This window comes from Pinus tabuliformis, chromosome 8, assembly GCF_031772625.1.
Source record: "Pinus tabuliformis cultivar Carrire ecotype Pingquan chromosome 8, CPIR1, whole genome shotgun sequence".
Taxonomy (NCBI): Eukaryota; Viridiplantae; Streptophyta; class Pinopsida; order Pinales; family Pinaceae; genus Pinus; species Pinus tabuliformis.
Window position 1 is genome coordinate 1,756,054,164 of NC_142294.1, and position 14,331 is coordinate 1,756,068,494.

Sequence of the window (14,331 nt, forward strand, 5' to 3'; positions counted from 1 at the left end):
ACAATTTTTTGGCTAAAATATGGATTTTTTGGAATATTGGCGCGTTTTTTGGATGACGTCATCAGGTGGGGTCAAGGTCGGATGACGTCAGCATGACGTCACCGGGTGATGTGGCAAGCTGTGAGTGGTCCACGGGGATGGTGAGGTGGCGGACAGATCAGAGCAGTGGCGGACAAGGGTGCTGACGCGGCGGCGAGGTAGCACTGACGTGGGCCTGACGTGGTGATGATGTAGGCATAGCAGGACCGGCGGTAAACCAGAAGCGGTAATGGTTTTTCTCGGACCGCCTTAGATACGGTCGCTGTTTTGTCAGAGGGCGACCCGAGAAATTGTGAGGGTGACGCGTGGCAGAGGCCTGACATCACCCTCTGACAGTTTCTCGGGTGCTATCTTACGGACGTCGGGCCCGACCCGATATGCATACAGGCCGTCCGATCAAAGGTGCCCGATCCGATGGTTGACGGATCACTAAATTGTGCGGACAATACAGCAGCAGGTAGGGTAATAAAATATTATTTTCTTTGAAAAACGCGCCCGGCGGGACTTTGGGTTTCGGCGGAGTTATATAGTTTTCATTGTATTTTTCAAATGAAAATGTATATTGCGCCCATACTTTGGATAAGTCGGAAAAAGTGGGTTTTTTGTGTATTTTTGCGAATAGAGCGGGTTAGGGGTAAAAATGGGGTTTTTACAAGGTTTTTTAGCAAATGAAGGGGTTAATGGTTTGGATAACTTCTGAAGGGGAAAAAGGGGTAGGGTTTGGGTTCTTAAACTGACCAGATGTCACTTTAATCCCTGACTGTGAACATATGGCTATAGTGCCAAAGGGGAAGGGGTATTTATAGCATGCTTGGGGTTTATACACCATAGTGTTTATAATAGTAGGGAAAAGGGGAACATAGGGGATTTAGATAATAAGAAGTTAGGGGTTAGTAAGAGCGGGGGAAGGGGTGAAACACTAAGTTTTTGTATGAAATCAACTTAGTATAGGAAGTAGATCAAAATGAAAAGAATTTTTAGACAAGAAATGTGGCTCTAAAGGAAACCAGAACCAACATAAAACCTTGAATTCTTTCATGAACACAACTGGTGTAGGGATGTTAGTAATGACTATGAGAAAGGCAAAAAGGAAGTTAGACATGCTCCATTGTGTTACTGCAAAGTGATAGAGAAGAGGAGCTTTTCTATCCATTGATGCTTTCCTTGTTTTGACCAGCAAGATTCAGTTGGAAAGGAATGACATTTCTGCAACCCCGTCTACCTACCCATCTACTTGCCTAGCATTTTTTGTTTCTTCTTGGAGGGTGCACTTGGACTTGCAGACCCTCATGTGCCTTTTCTTTTCCATTGGCTTTTTCTTTTGATTGTGTATCTAGCACTACCCTTATTGCTTCCAAGGCCCCAAATTAGGCGGTTGGGAACCTTAATTCTCTGCCTAACTATTGGTCTGCCAAGATTAAACAGTTTGGACAGACTTCTTTCTCTATTCTACAACAGAAAATTGAAACATGGCATGATCCAGATTAGGCTGTTGGACCATCCACCAAAATTGAGTCAACATCAAGCTATGTACATACCTTGTCTTCTCTTGGAAATATGGGATCTTTGTATCAGCAAAGCAGAGCATATTTGGCACTTGCATTTGCCAATCATGAAATATGAAACCTATTGATATAGGTATCCAACAGTTACTACGATAACAGATTTGGAAAGCACCCACGCTTTCATTATTACATATATAATCTCATGATGCGACATCGAAGTCAAGCAACAACATCGATTTTTGTGAAAAAGAACATCACAGATAACTTCCCCATATCTATTCAAGATCTGAACATCCGATTAGAACAATTTCCAGATGAGAAATTGGCAGAGCAAGTCATTCGATTCGATAGATCTTTACGTGGAACAAGATCATTTTGGCACAAAGCTAAAAATGAACTAACAGACATGATATCTCAACTCGGTTGCCCGACGTTCTTCTTCACATTAAGTGCCGCTGATACAAAATGGCCTGATCTTCATGCAATCATGCCCGGATGTCTTCCTTCTGATATTGCAAAACAACAAAAGTGGAGAAATGATAACATCATCTCTAACCCACATTTAACATCACTATATATGCACCATAGATTCACAGCATTTCGTGAGATTATCTTAGAGAAACACTTGAATACAAAAGATTACTGGTACAGGTACACATTCTACTGCATTTTTTTTCCAAAAACTCGAAACTACATTCCTCACCTATTGCAAAATTATCTTACAAAAACGCATTCTTGGTAGGTATGAATGGCAACATAGGGGATCTGTGCACATCCATGGTTTCCTTTGGATAGAAAATGCACCTGATATGGAAAACCTCAACTGGGAAGACACAGAAGTAGTTGATATTACAAGGCAGTTCTTCGACAAATATATTTCCGCTTGGAACCCTCGTACTCCTTCGACTTCAAACCAACCAATTGCTTGCACAAATCTCGAAGACCCTTGTCTATTGTCCACACAGCAAATCTTCAGAACCAATCCTTTCAGTGACTATGAACAACTCGTCAATTGTGTTGAACGTCACACAAAATGCTCAGAAAGCACATGCCTAAGAAAAAATGGATCCTCACTCCAATGTCGTTATAAAGCACCATGGGAATTACATCCAAAATCGGCCTTATTCATTGATTCCAATGGCCAAAAAACATACACCCCTGCTCGCAACGATGATCGACTCAATAGCCATAACCCTACCATCCTATCTATTTGGCGTGCAAATGTTGACTACCAACCAGTGCTCTCCATACACGCTGTACAAAAATATATTGCCAAATATGCATCCAAAGTAGAAAAAAAATCTGAAAGCTTCCACCACATGCTACGTAGAATTGTCCTGGCTTCACCCATTGCTGACCCAGCAATATCCGCATTCCGAAAATTTCTTGCAGAGACCCTTGTTGATCGTGACATTGGAGCACAAGAAACCTGCCATATGCTGCAAAAATTAGCATTAACATTATGTAGTCGACCATTCATTTCTTTAAATGTAAACCAAAAAATTCTTATGCACCTTCCACAAACGAACACCACCTCCACTACATCCCCACACATCATAGATACATATATCCAACGCCCTTCTACCCTAGAATCCACATCACTAATAGAATTGGCAAGATCCTGGTCATATGATCCTCGTCGCAAAATAAAAAAATGGAAACAAAGACCTACAAAAGCAATTGTTCGGGTCATACCACGTTACTCCTCCATACTATCCATAACAGAACCTTGCTACGCTAACTTTTGCAGGGTTGAACTTATGCTATGCAAACCTTTTCGCCATATCGTACAAGATATAGCAGATTTTGCTGCAGAATTCATCGCAAATTGGCAAACATTTCGTCCATTCTACAAACCTTGGCATCAACACCGCACACTATCTGATATTGAATCTGTCACAAATGATACCTCAACTATTCATGAAACCAATCCTCCAGACACCATGGAAATAAATGAATGGGAATTACTTTCCCAATTACACCCTACAAATGAGCTTTTCATAAATGACCTTGACATGCTTGGTCTTCGTGGCTTTGATGACACCCATAACTGGAATCATACCACTATCCCATTGGATCTACAAAATAATGCCATACAATTCATTGAAAATAATCGCTCCATCCACCGCATTCTTCAAACACATCAACATATCCTGGCAACCCTTACTACATTATCTCCAATGCAAAGAAAATCTCTAAATATTATTTCTAATCATTTTGCTAGGAAGGATTATTTACCCGCTCTCAGAATGATAATACAAGGCACTGCCGGTACAGAAAAATCCCTCCTTATTAACTGCATAAAAGATATGCTCATAAGCCTTGCAAGCCCAGAACCTTCACCAATCATGCTCCTTGCCCCTACAGGGGTTGCTGCCTTCAACATACAAGCATCGACAATCCATTCTGCTCTACACCTTCCTATAAATGATCTTATGCCCTTACAAGGTAATGCTCTTGCAAAATTCCAAGAAGAACTCAGCATATAAGATACATACTAATCGATGAAATGAGCTTCATTGGGCCAAAGCTTCTCAGCCATATTGATGAATGTCTTCGAGAGGCATTTCCCAGCCAAAGAAACACTCCTTTCGGTGGTTGTTCCATTATATTGGTTGGTGATCTCGGTCAGCTACCACCCGTCAAAGACATACCTCTATATGCAAGGATGAGCCATGGAAGCGCACTGTGGAACACTTTCAACACAGTCATCACATTAGACACAATATTTCGTCAACAAGGCGACAACATCGCACATGTTACTTTCAGGAACATTCTCCAGAACATTAAAGATGCAAATCCAACAATCGACGACTACAATGTACTCATGTTGCGCATAGATTCCTTTTTATCAAAAGAAGAAATATGTTCATTCCATGATTCCATGCATCTATTTCCAACAAATGCTCAAACAATGGTCCATAATAAGCAAATGATGAAATCTCTAAACACTCCTATCGCAAGATCCATTGCTGAAGATGACAACACATATTCCAACATTTCCTCAGAAGACGAGCAACTTGAGCGAATTGTATTACTATGCAATGGCGAAAAAGTTATGTTGACTTCCAACCTTTGGGTTTCAGTCGGACTTGTTAATGGTTCCCTCGGAGAAATTGTGACCATATTTTACAAAGAATCAACTGCACCACCACAAATTCCAACATTTGTTGTCGTAGATTTTCCCAAATACATTGGGCCTCCTTGGGATGAGAGAAACCCCACTCACTTGCCTATTCTAGCAGTACAAAGAAATGGATGTGCACAAATTCCATTGAAGATGGCTTGGGCTTTAACCATACATAAATCTCAAGGTATGACACTTCCAAAAGCAACAATTGACATTGGAAAAACAGAACGTCAAGGTCTCACATTCACAGCTATTTCAAGAGTACCTTCTCTACAAGATCTCCGGATTAGCCCCGCATTCAGTTTCGATTGTTACAGTAAAATGAAGGACAACAAAAACATTGCTCGTAGAAAACATGCAGAAGAAATTCTCCGTTCAATGCCGCCTCCAGATAATCTGCTCCAACCCATACTTTAACATCACCAAAATGTTTCCTCCATTTATTTACCTCATTCTATTTCATAACATACTTTTCATATCTTTCAACAACAACCAACTTTAATTAATATTAATAATTAAGCAAATATTAGAATGTCTTTATATTATCTATACATCTCATTCTAACATTTTCTTTATTTTGCAACAGGACACATGGACTCAGAAATAACATACCTAAGCAACTACAAGTAGAATGGCAAGCAAAAAATATGCATCTCCAACTACGCATTAACCTCCAATGGTGTTCAATATGTCGTTATTCACCATGCATCTTCCACTAACAATATATAAATCCCCATAGCAAAGGTAACTTCATTTCCATTCGTTCTAGATTCATTTTAACACAACTCACCTGCAAAGTATTGCTAATAAATTTCCGCAGCTGATTTACATATTACTAATTCTAACAAAATATACATTTTGCAGGTCCATTACTACTTCTTCAGGTCTTCGATGCCTCCAACATGTTTTCATACAACTTCAAATATGGAATGACAAGCACAATGTTCTTTTGAATATTATATTCCTTCTCCAACCTCTTCTGTTACAATTCACTGTTTGTATTTTCCATTTCAAACTTAAAAAATTATGTTTCAAGATCAAATACAGTTTTGATGGTTTGTTTCCTCACAACTATTTGTGTTTTCCATTTCAAACTTAAAAAGGATGCTACAATACACTATTTGTATTTTCCATTTCACACTTAAAAAAGGATGTTTTAAGATAAAATACCATCTTGATGGTTTATGTCCTCACAACTATTTGTGTTTTCCATTTCAAACTTAAAAAGGGATGTTTCAAGATCAATACCATTTTGATAGTTTATGTCCTCACAACCAATTCATTGTCAATGGGTTTTAACATATTTTGTTGACAAAATCAATTGATTTTAATGAATATAATACATGTTTTCAATATATCTTCATATTAATTTAATTTCCTGTTTGAATAATGATTTTTTAAATAACCCTATCCAAATCAATATGGATACCCGGTTTTTGTTCGCATGGATGCATTCATTTATCTTCACCTTTAACTCCACAATTTTTACCAACTACAAACAAATGTCTCTAAACAAGTTCAATGCATATTTATGGATACTTGCATTCCATTTCAACGGTTTTCGGCATGGCTTCCTCAAATTAAAACTCGAAATCATCGGCCCTTGCTTTCAAAAAAGCCCACAAAAGCCTATTCACATTTCAATATTCTTCCACACACTATGCCTTACGACGTTTCCTTTGCAACATTAAGTGCAAATGCTAGTTAATATTATTTTGTATTAATAGAGAAATGGTTACATAAGTCGTAACGTATCTCCTTAGTTTAGGATTTGTTCCTAGAGTTTAGGAGTTTGTTTGCAACTACCTGATTTCTAGTGATGTACTTAATAATGTAATCATTCATTTGATGCATAGTAGAGTGTACAGAGATATTTCTTTTTGTATGAGTGTAGTCTCCAGGTGCAGTACTCACCTGTGAGATGTAACTCCTTTTTAATTCAAGTCTGATTTTTATCTTGGTATCAGAGCTCAGAGTAGGGATAGCCTTAATTCTTTTTTTTCAGGATGCATCATTGATTACAGAAGTGTAGTGGCGCATTTGTAGAATCAGGTGGACTGCAGTAACACTTGGAGCATAGGTCTCAGATGACTGATCATCTCTGAGCACAAGAAAGTGTTGGCATAGTTTTTATGCGAGCAGTCGTGTCATTTTTGAGCGGAAAGAAGAGCTGGCACAGGTTTTTAAGGAACAATCGCGCCACTTGGCACAGTTTTGAGGGTGATAAGCGTGCCAGAAAGTCCTATTGGCGCAGAATATCAAGGATTAATCGCACCAATTTTGTGCCTCGTGTTGATTTTTTTCTGGCGCAGGCATTTCATTGTCGAAAGAACGCCAACCTCTTTCTCTTTGAAAAATCTGCAATTTTTTGCAGATCGGAGTTTCCCAGTGGTGGCACTTTGAATTTCCGGATCTGTTTGGTGGCAGCAGATCGAAGTAGCCTAGTGGTGGCGTATTGGAGTTCTTGATCTACTCGATGGTAGCAGATCGGACTTGCGCGGTGGTGGTGCATTGAAGTTCCTGATCTACTCAGTGGCAGGAGATCGGACTTGCCCGGTGGTGGCGCATTGGAGTTCCGGATCTGTTCGATGGCAGCAGATCGGACTTGCCCGGTGGTGGCGCATTGAAGGTACAAATTTTTTTCAGCAAAACAGAGCTTCGAATCTGGTATAAGTCAATATGAATAACAGTTTAGAATCGTATCTCCATGAGTCTGGCAAACTCGATGGATCAAATTTTAACAACTGGAAATTCAAGATGCAGACTTTACTTGAAAGTGCAAATGCGTGATCGATCGTAACAGGAAATGAGCTGAGATCGGGATTAGCCACACAAGAACAATATTGGGATAAAAGGGAGACAAAAGAAAAGGTCATATTGAAGATGTCCGTCAAGGACAATGTTATCCCACATATTAGAGACTGTAAATCGGCCGCTGACATTTGGACGACCATTAAAAACCTATACCAGACGCAGAATTCAAACCGTGTCTTGTCACTCAAAGGCAAGTTGTTTGCATTGAAGATGGAGGAGAATGAATCCGCTACTGGATTCATTGTGAGAGTCAAAGACCTGAAGGACAGATTGGGAGATATCGGAGAGAAAGTTTTCGATTCAGATCTGGTCACGATCACGTTGAATGGAATGATTGATGATTACCAGACATTTATCACAGGGCTGTCAGCAAGGGAGAAAGCCCCTTCATTTGAAGAGCTGACAGGGATTCTGATACAAGAAGAAGAGCGACGACAAAATTTGAAATCTCAGAGCAATGACCTTGCTCTGATGGAAAAAAGGAGACAGTGTAAAGGGAAGCAGCATCAGTAACTGCAGCAACAGCAGCAAAGAGGAGCCAACACATTTCAGAAGAGACCGTTTAAAGGTATGTCTGCTAATAATTTTCCCATCAAGAAATGTTTTTACTGTGGAAAACCTGGACATGAGATTAGAGATTGTTATAAGAGGCAGGCAGACGAAGGAAGAAACAAACAGAGAAAACATAAGGGTTACTTCGTTAAGGAAGAGGAGGATCATAGCCACGAACTTCGACAATTTATAGTCGATTGTGCTCTTTCGGCTTCAAAGGAAGATGAGGACGACATATGGTATGTCGACTCTGGCGCATCCTCACATATGACTGGTAAGAAGGATTGGTTTGAATTTCTTGAAGAAACTTCATGTGGGTCGAAAATCTATTTAGGATATGATAGTGGACATGAGATCAAAGGATATGGTGACATTCCTGTAAAATTACCTAGCGGAGACATTAGACACCTTAAAAATGTATTGTATGTTCCAGGAATTAAGAAAAATTTGGTCTTTGTCCCAATGATTACTGATCAGGACATGCAAGTTCAATGATTCAAGTCTAATTGTGTCATTAAGGATAGCCAGATGGAAACAGTTGCAACAGGAGTGCGCGTGGGGAACCTGTACAGATTAGATGTGAAGAGTATGCCACAGCAGGCAATGGTTGCAGCTGGATCGACAGCCGAAAATCTCTGGCATCAGAGATTCGGCCATCTTAATCTGCAAGACCTCATCCTACTTTAGAGAAAAGGTATGGTTGATGGACTCCCTGTTTTCCATAATGTTAAGCTGGATTGTGATGGATGTGCATTAGGGAAAATGCATAGAGAAGAGTTTCCTTTGCATGTTAATAGAAAGGAAAGAGACATTTTAGAACTGGTGCATATAGACATCTGTGGACCCATGCAAACCAGGTCATTAGGAGGAGCATATTACTTTCTCTTATTTACAGATGATTGCACTAGATTCTCATGGGTATAATTTCTAAGTAAAAAGAATCAAGCTTTTCAGTATTTTAAAGAGTTTAAATCCATGGGAGGAAACCAGACAGGAAAAAGGATAAAAATTCTCTGCTCAAATCAAAGGGGAGAATACAGGTTGGGAGAGTTCATGGATTTCTGCAAGCATCATGGGATTGTGCAATAGTTTACAGTGCCTCACACTCCATAGTAGAATGGAGTGGCAGAACGAAAGAACAGAACTCTTGTGGAGTGCGCAAGGAGCATGCTTCAAGGTAAGGGTCTATCAAATGGTCTTTGGGCAGAAGCTATTAACACTGTTGTATATTTAAAGAATATGAGTCCTACTAGGTGTCTAGGCTTCAAAACCCCTTTTGAAGCATTGTTTGGATTCAAACCAACAGTGAGTCATTTAAGAATATTTGGGTCAAAAGCTTATGCTCATATAGCTAAGGAAGATAGGAAGAAGTTAGATCCTAAAGCCTTGAAATGTATATTTGTTGGATATGGCATTGAGTTCAAGGCATATAAGCTATTTAATCCTGTGACTCACAAGGTTTTTTCAAGCAGAGATGTCATATTTCATGAACAGGTTGAAGAAGGAAAGAATGAATCTAACAGTGATTGGCACATTCCATTGCTATTGGAAGAAAACAGTGAGGAAGATCAAGAGCAGGAGGAGAAACAAGAAGAAGAAGTAACAGATGATGTAATCAATGAAGATGCAAGCTTGGAAAAGGTTGAAATTGAGGTAAGTCCCCTACCAAGGAGATCAGGTAGGAAGACTCGATTATCTTCTAAATTGAAAGGCTATGCTTTAATGTCAAATATTTTAAACATTGTAGAACCTGCAAATTATGAGGAAGCAAGTAAATCTGATGCATGGAGGGCTCCAATGTATGAGGAAATAGATTCAATAAACAGAAACCATACTTGGGATTTGGTTGAATTGCCTGAAGGTAAAACCCCCATAGGATGTAAATGGCTGTATAAACCAAAAATAAATGCAGATGGGAGTATAGAGAAACTTAAAGCTAGACTGGTAGCAAAGGGTTACTCACAGAAAGAGGGAATAGATTTCGATGACACCTTTGCTCCTGTAGCCAAATTAAACACCATTAGAATGATAATTTCCTTAGCAACAAAACACAAATGGCAGCTACACCAGCCAGATGTCAAGTCTGCATTTCTGAATGGTGACTTGAAAGAAGAAATTATTTAGTACATCCTGAAGGTTTTGAGAAAAAGGGACAGGAACATCTTGTGTGTAAATTGAAAAAGGTACTTTATGGTTTAAAACAGGCACCCAGGTCGTGGTATGAGAAAATTGACTCATTTTTTGTACATCATGGCTTTCATAGGAGCTTGAATGATCCAAATCTGTATACCAAGTTTAATAAACAGAGGCAAATTATTTTGATTTCTTTGTATGTAGATGATATGATCATAACAGGGAATGCTAACAATCTGATCAAAGAAATCAAGCAACAGATGTCACAAGTGTTTGAGATGAAAGATCTCGGAAACCTTCACTATTGTTTGGGATTGGAGGTATGGAGAGACTCTGGAAAAACTTTTCTCACTCAAGGAAAGTATGCCAGAAGCTTGTTGGAAAGGTTCAGAATGGAGCAGTGCAGATCAACAGCAACACCATTACAACAGAACTTAAAGTTGAGCAGTGACGATGGTACTAAACAGGTGGATGCTACCATGTACAGGCAGCTAGTTGGCAGTTTGATATATCTTACTACAACTAGACCAGATTTGGCATATTCTGTTAGTGTGTTGAGCCAGTTCATGTCAAAACCACTCGAAAGTCACTGGGTCGCAGCAAAAAGTGTGTTGAGGTATCTTAGTGGTACTAGTAATTATGGCATTTTGTACACTGACACTTCTGATGTTATTCTAGCAGGTTTTTCATATTCTGATTGGGCAGGTAACTTGGATGATCGAAGATCCATCACAGGTTACGCTTTCATCATTGGATCCGGGGTCATAGCATGGAGCAGCAAAAAGCAGCATACTGTAGCTCTATCTTCATGTGAAGCTGAGTACCAAGCATTGTGTGTAGCCACATGTGAAGCTATCTGGTTGAGAAGACTTCTCAACGATGCAGGAGAAGAGTAGAAAAAATCAAATATTATCAAAACCGACAACCAGAGTACCATCAAGCTTGCAAACAATCCAATCTTTCATAAAAATACCAAGCATATTGATACTCAAGTTCATTTTGTTCAAGAGAAGCAACAGTCAAAAGAAATATGTGTTGAATATTGTAAAACTTGTGATAACATGACTGATATTTTTACGAAGCCTCTTGGGCGTGTAAAGTTTGAATTGTTTAGAGGGATGCTAGGAGTTCAAGATAATCCTTTCTCCATTAAGGGGGGGAGTTGAAAATAATTAATATTATTTTGTATTAATGGAGAAATGGTTACATAAGTTGTAATGTATCTCCTTAGTTTAGGATTTGTTCCTAGAGTTTAGGAGTTTGTTTGCAACTACCTGATTTCTAGTGATGTACTTAATAATGTAATCATTCATTTGATGCATAGTAGAGTGTACGGAGAGATTTCTTTTTGTATGAGTGCAGTCTCTAGGTGCAGTACTCACCTGTGAGCTGTAACTCCTTTTTAATTCAAGTCTGATTTTTATCTAAATTTTTTTAAGTTTCTTACTACTTATTATAGTTTAGAAGTGAGTTAGAAAGTATAAATATTTAGTTTTGATAAGAGAGTTTTTTATTATTATTAATTTTTGGTTTATTTACTTTTTTTTTCGAGTATTTTTTTAATGTAAATTTTATTAACAATGTAAAATACAATTTTTATCAAATTTATTAATTTTAGAAAATTTAAATTTATTTATTAATCAATTTTATTATATGTAATAGTTAAGAAAATTATGCCTATTCACAAATATCAATTACTTATATCAATAATTGTATTTCTTATTTTATAATTGTATACAAGTTTTGTTAAAAGATAATAGCTTGAGTTGCATTTTATAATTTTATATAAATTTTATTAAAAGATAATAGCTTGAATATTAGCTAGTAAGTTTAATTTGTCATCCACCTAAGTTTTATTTTTTGGATTATATAATTTTAATTTACATGTTTAGTGATATAAAATTAGTAAAAAAAAAATGTCAAACTTCATATGATATTTCTTTAATTAATCAATTTAATTAAAAGAGAAAAAAAACAACTACTTTGAAAATAAATATCAAGCTTTGACTTGTGAATACTATTAAGATTAATTCTATAGTTCATGGAAGTTGAATCATTACCATCTACTTAATAATTTTTTGAAAATTAAATTAAAATTCTAAAAATACTATTCCAAGCTAAAAACAACTAACCTAATAAATTATTAATATTAATTATAACAAAAAAAATTATATTACATAATTTAAATAAATATTTTTTTAATGTAAATATTGCTCACATGCATTCCACTATTAAATTTCCACCCAGTCTAAATAGGCTAAAATTTTGTCCAGAAAACAATGGAAATTTTGGCATGATTTTGATAAAATTTGGTGGAAATGTTTGAAAATTTAGGTTGCATTTGTCAAGCTTCAGAATTTTGGGTAAATCCACAATCCAGGTGGATTTTTAAAGAAGTACCAGTGGCATGGTTAAAGTCTCAAAACCTAAAGTGGTAGAATTTGGATAAACTTAGCATCAGATCGAAGTGTTCATCATCCTGATTCCAACGGTGCGAACGACACTAAAATCCGAGTTCATACGAAGACGTTAGAGCAAGTCAAAGTCTATGTTTGACTTGAACACGTGGCAGGAGGAGATGATGTGGCAGACACTCTCATCGAATGGCGAAATGCCAAGCGGCAGGCTTCCATTGGTCCCACATATCGCAAATTGCAGGAGGAAGAGGTCGTGACTTAAAGAAAATTGTCCCCAAACGAGTTATGGTTGTGATGCGATCAAATTGCAATTGCCCATCGCAAAAGGAGAAGGTTAAAGAATCAGCCCCCGAAGCAAGCTAGGTTGTGATGCAATTGCAATCGTAAAAGCATGTTGCAATTTGCGATATCTCAATCGCATTTTGCAAAGGGGAAAGCAGTCGCATGTTGTTCCAATTTTGGAAACGTCGATTTGCGATTTGCGAAATGGGCTTCCGAACTTGATATTTTATATATTGTGGTTAATAGTGTGTAGCTCGCAGTTATCGCAACGCGCTTGATGTATGGGCTTTGGTATGTCCACCGATTGGAAACATCGATGGGGGAAATGCTGATAGTAAAAGGTCGTTGGGTTAAACGCGCAATTAAAGAGTTTTGCCATGTTAAGTAAGGGTTGTTGCCACGACCCGAGATCCTCGATATTAAATCAAACCCACCTGTTAACTTGGTTTATTGTTTAGAATTTCCCGGGAGTTGAGGGGTTTACCACCAGCATATATAAAGGACTATCACGTCGAGGAAGGATAGGAGACTGGCCGAAAGTGCAGAACACTTTATGCAGCAGTAACTCGACTTGAGAGTAAGGACCGGAACCGCGCCTTGAGCAGCAGGGAGGTTCTGAGAAGGTGTAGAAAGCCCGATTAACTGAATTGGGTGTTTAGATAGGCATTTTTGCACGATTTTTTGCCAGGATTTCAGTGGTACTGCCTGTTTCTAAAGTTGGGCTCTCCATTCTTCATCCATCTTCCATCTTGGAGGTATAAGGATTGTAAATGAATGTTGCTTGTACTTTATCTATTTTTATGCCACTTAATGAAAGAAGGTCTCCCCACTATTGAGCAGGGCTCGAAGATGTAGTCCAAATTGGACGAACTGTAGAAATTTTGAATAATATGACACTTATTCACAGAGATTATCCTGATTATACACTATTGCGGAATACATGCATAATACATAAGCTCCTCTATGTTGATCATCAATTTAGCAGCATTAAAAACAATGAAACATCAATCGCATGCGCACATTAACATAGTATGTAATCCGGGGAAAGCATACAGCTGAAAACCCCACACTATTTGTATATTATAATGACAATACTCCTCACAAGTACTCAGTACTATCTCCACCTGTTACACACAAACTAGCTCAGATCTGAATCAATCACAGGTTCAAATCTCCTCCGCTACTTGCCTGCCTCCACTACGCAATCCTGCATGAGAATAGATGAGAATGGCTGAAGAAAACTCATATTTCCTTGGCTGAACCACGCAATCCTCATTGGCATTACTCAATCCCACTGATTGTGCAAGATCTCATGCACAACTATAGTCACAACTGATAGCAATCTCAACCTCTAACACCTGTCTCCACTGAACTGTACATGCACTGAGTTAACTGATGTATTCTTCAGTTGATTTATGAGTTAATAATTAGTGAATTAATTAATAATTAATTCACACAA

General features: G+C 38.1%; 1 protein-coding gene across 3 annotated transcripts in view; it reads left to right on the forward strand.

Moving 5' to 3' along the window:
- The window catches only part of LOC149243137 (luminal-binding protein-like), a 66,826-nt gene extending 61,412 nt beyond the window's left edge, over window positions 1–5,414 (forward strand). For all 3 annotated transcript variants that reach the window (XM_089374422.1, XM_089374420.1, XM_089374421.1), the window contains one exon: window positions 5,261–5,414. In XM_089374422.1, the coding sequence (XP_089230548.1) occupies window positions 5,261–5,281 (21 nt within the window). In that variant the 3' untranslated portion in view covers window positions 5,282–5,414. The remainder of the gene's footprint in view (window positions 1–5,260) is intronic.
- The last annotated feature ends 8,917 nt before the right edge of the window (window positions 5,415–14,331 follow it).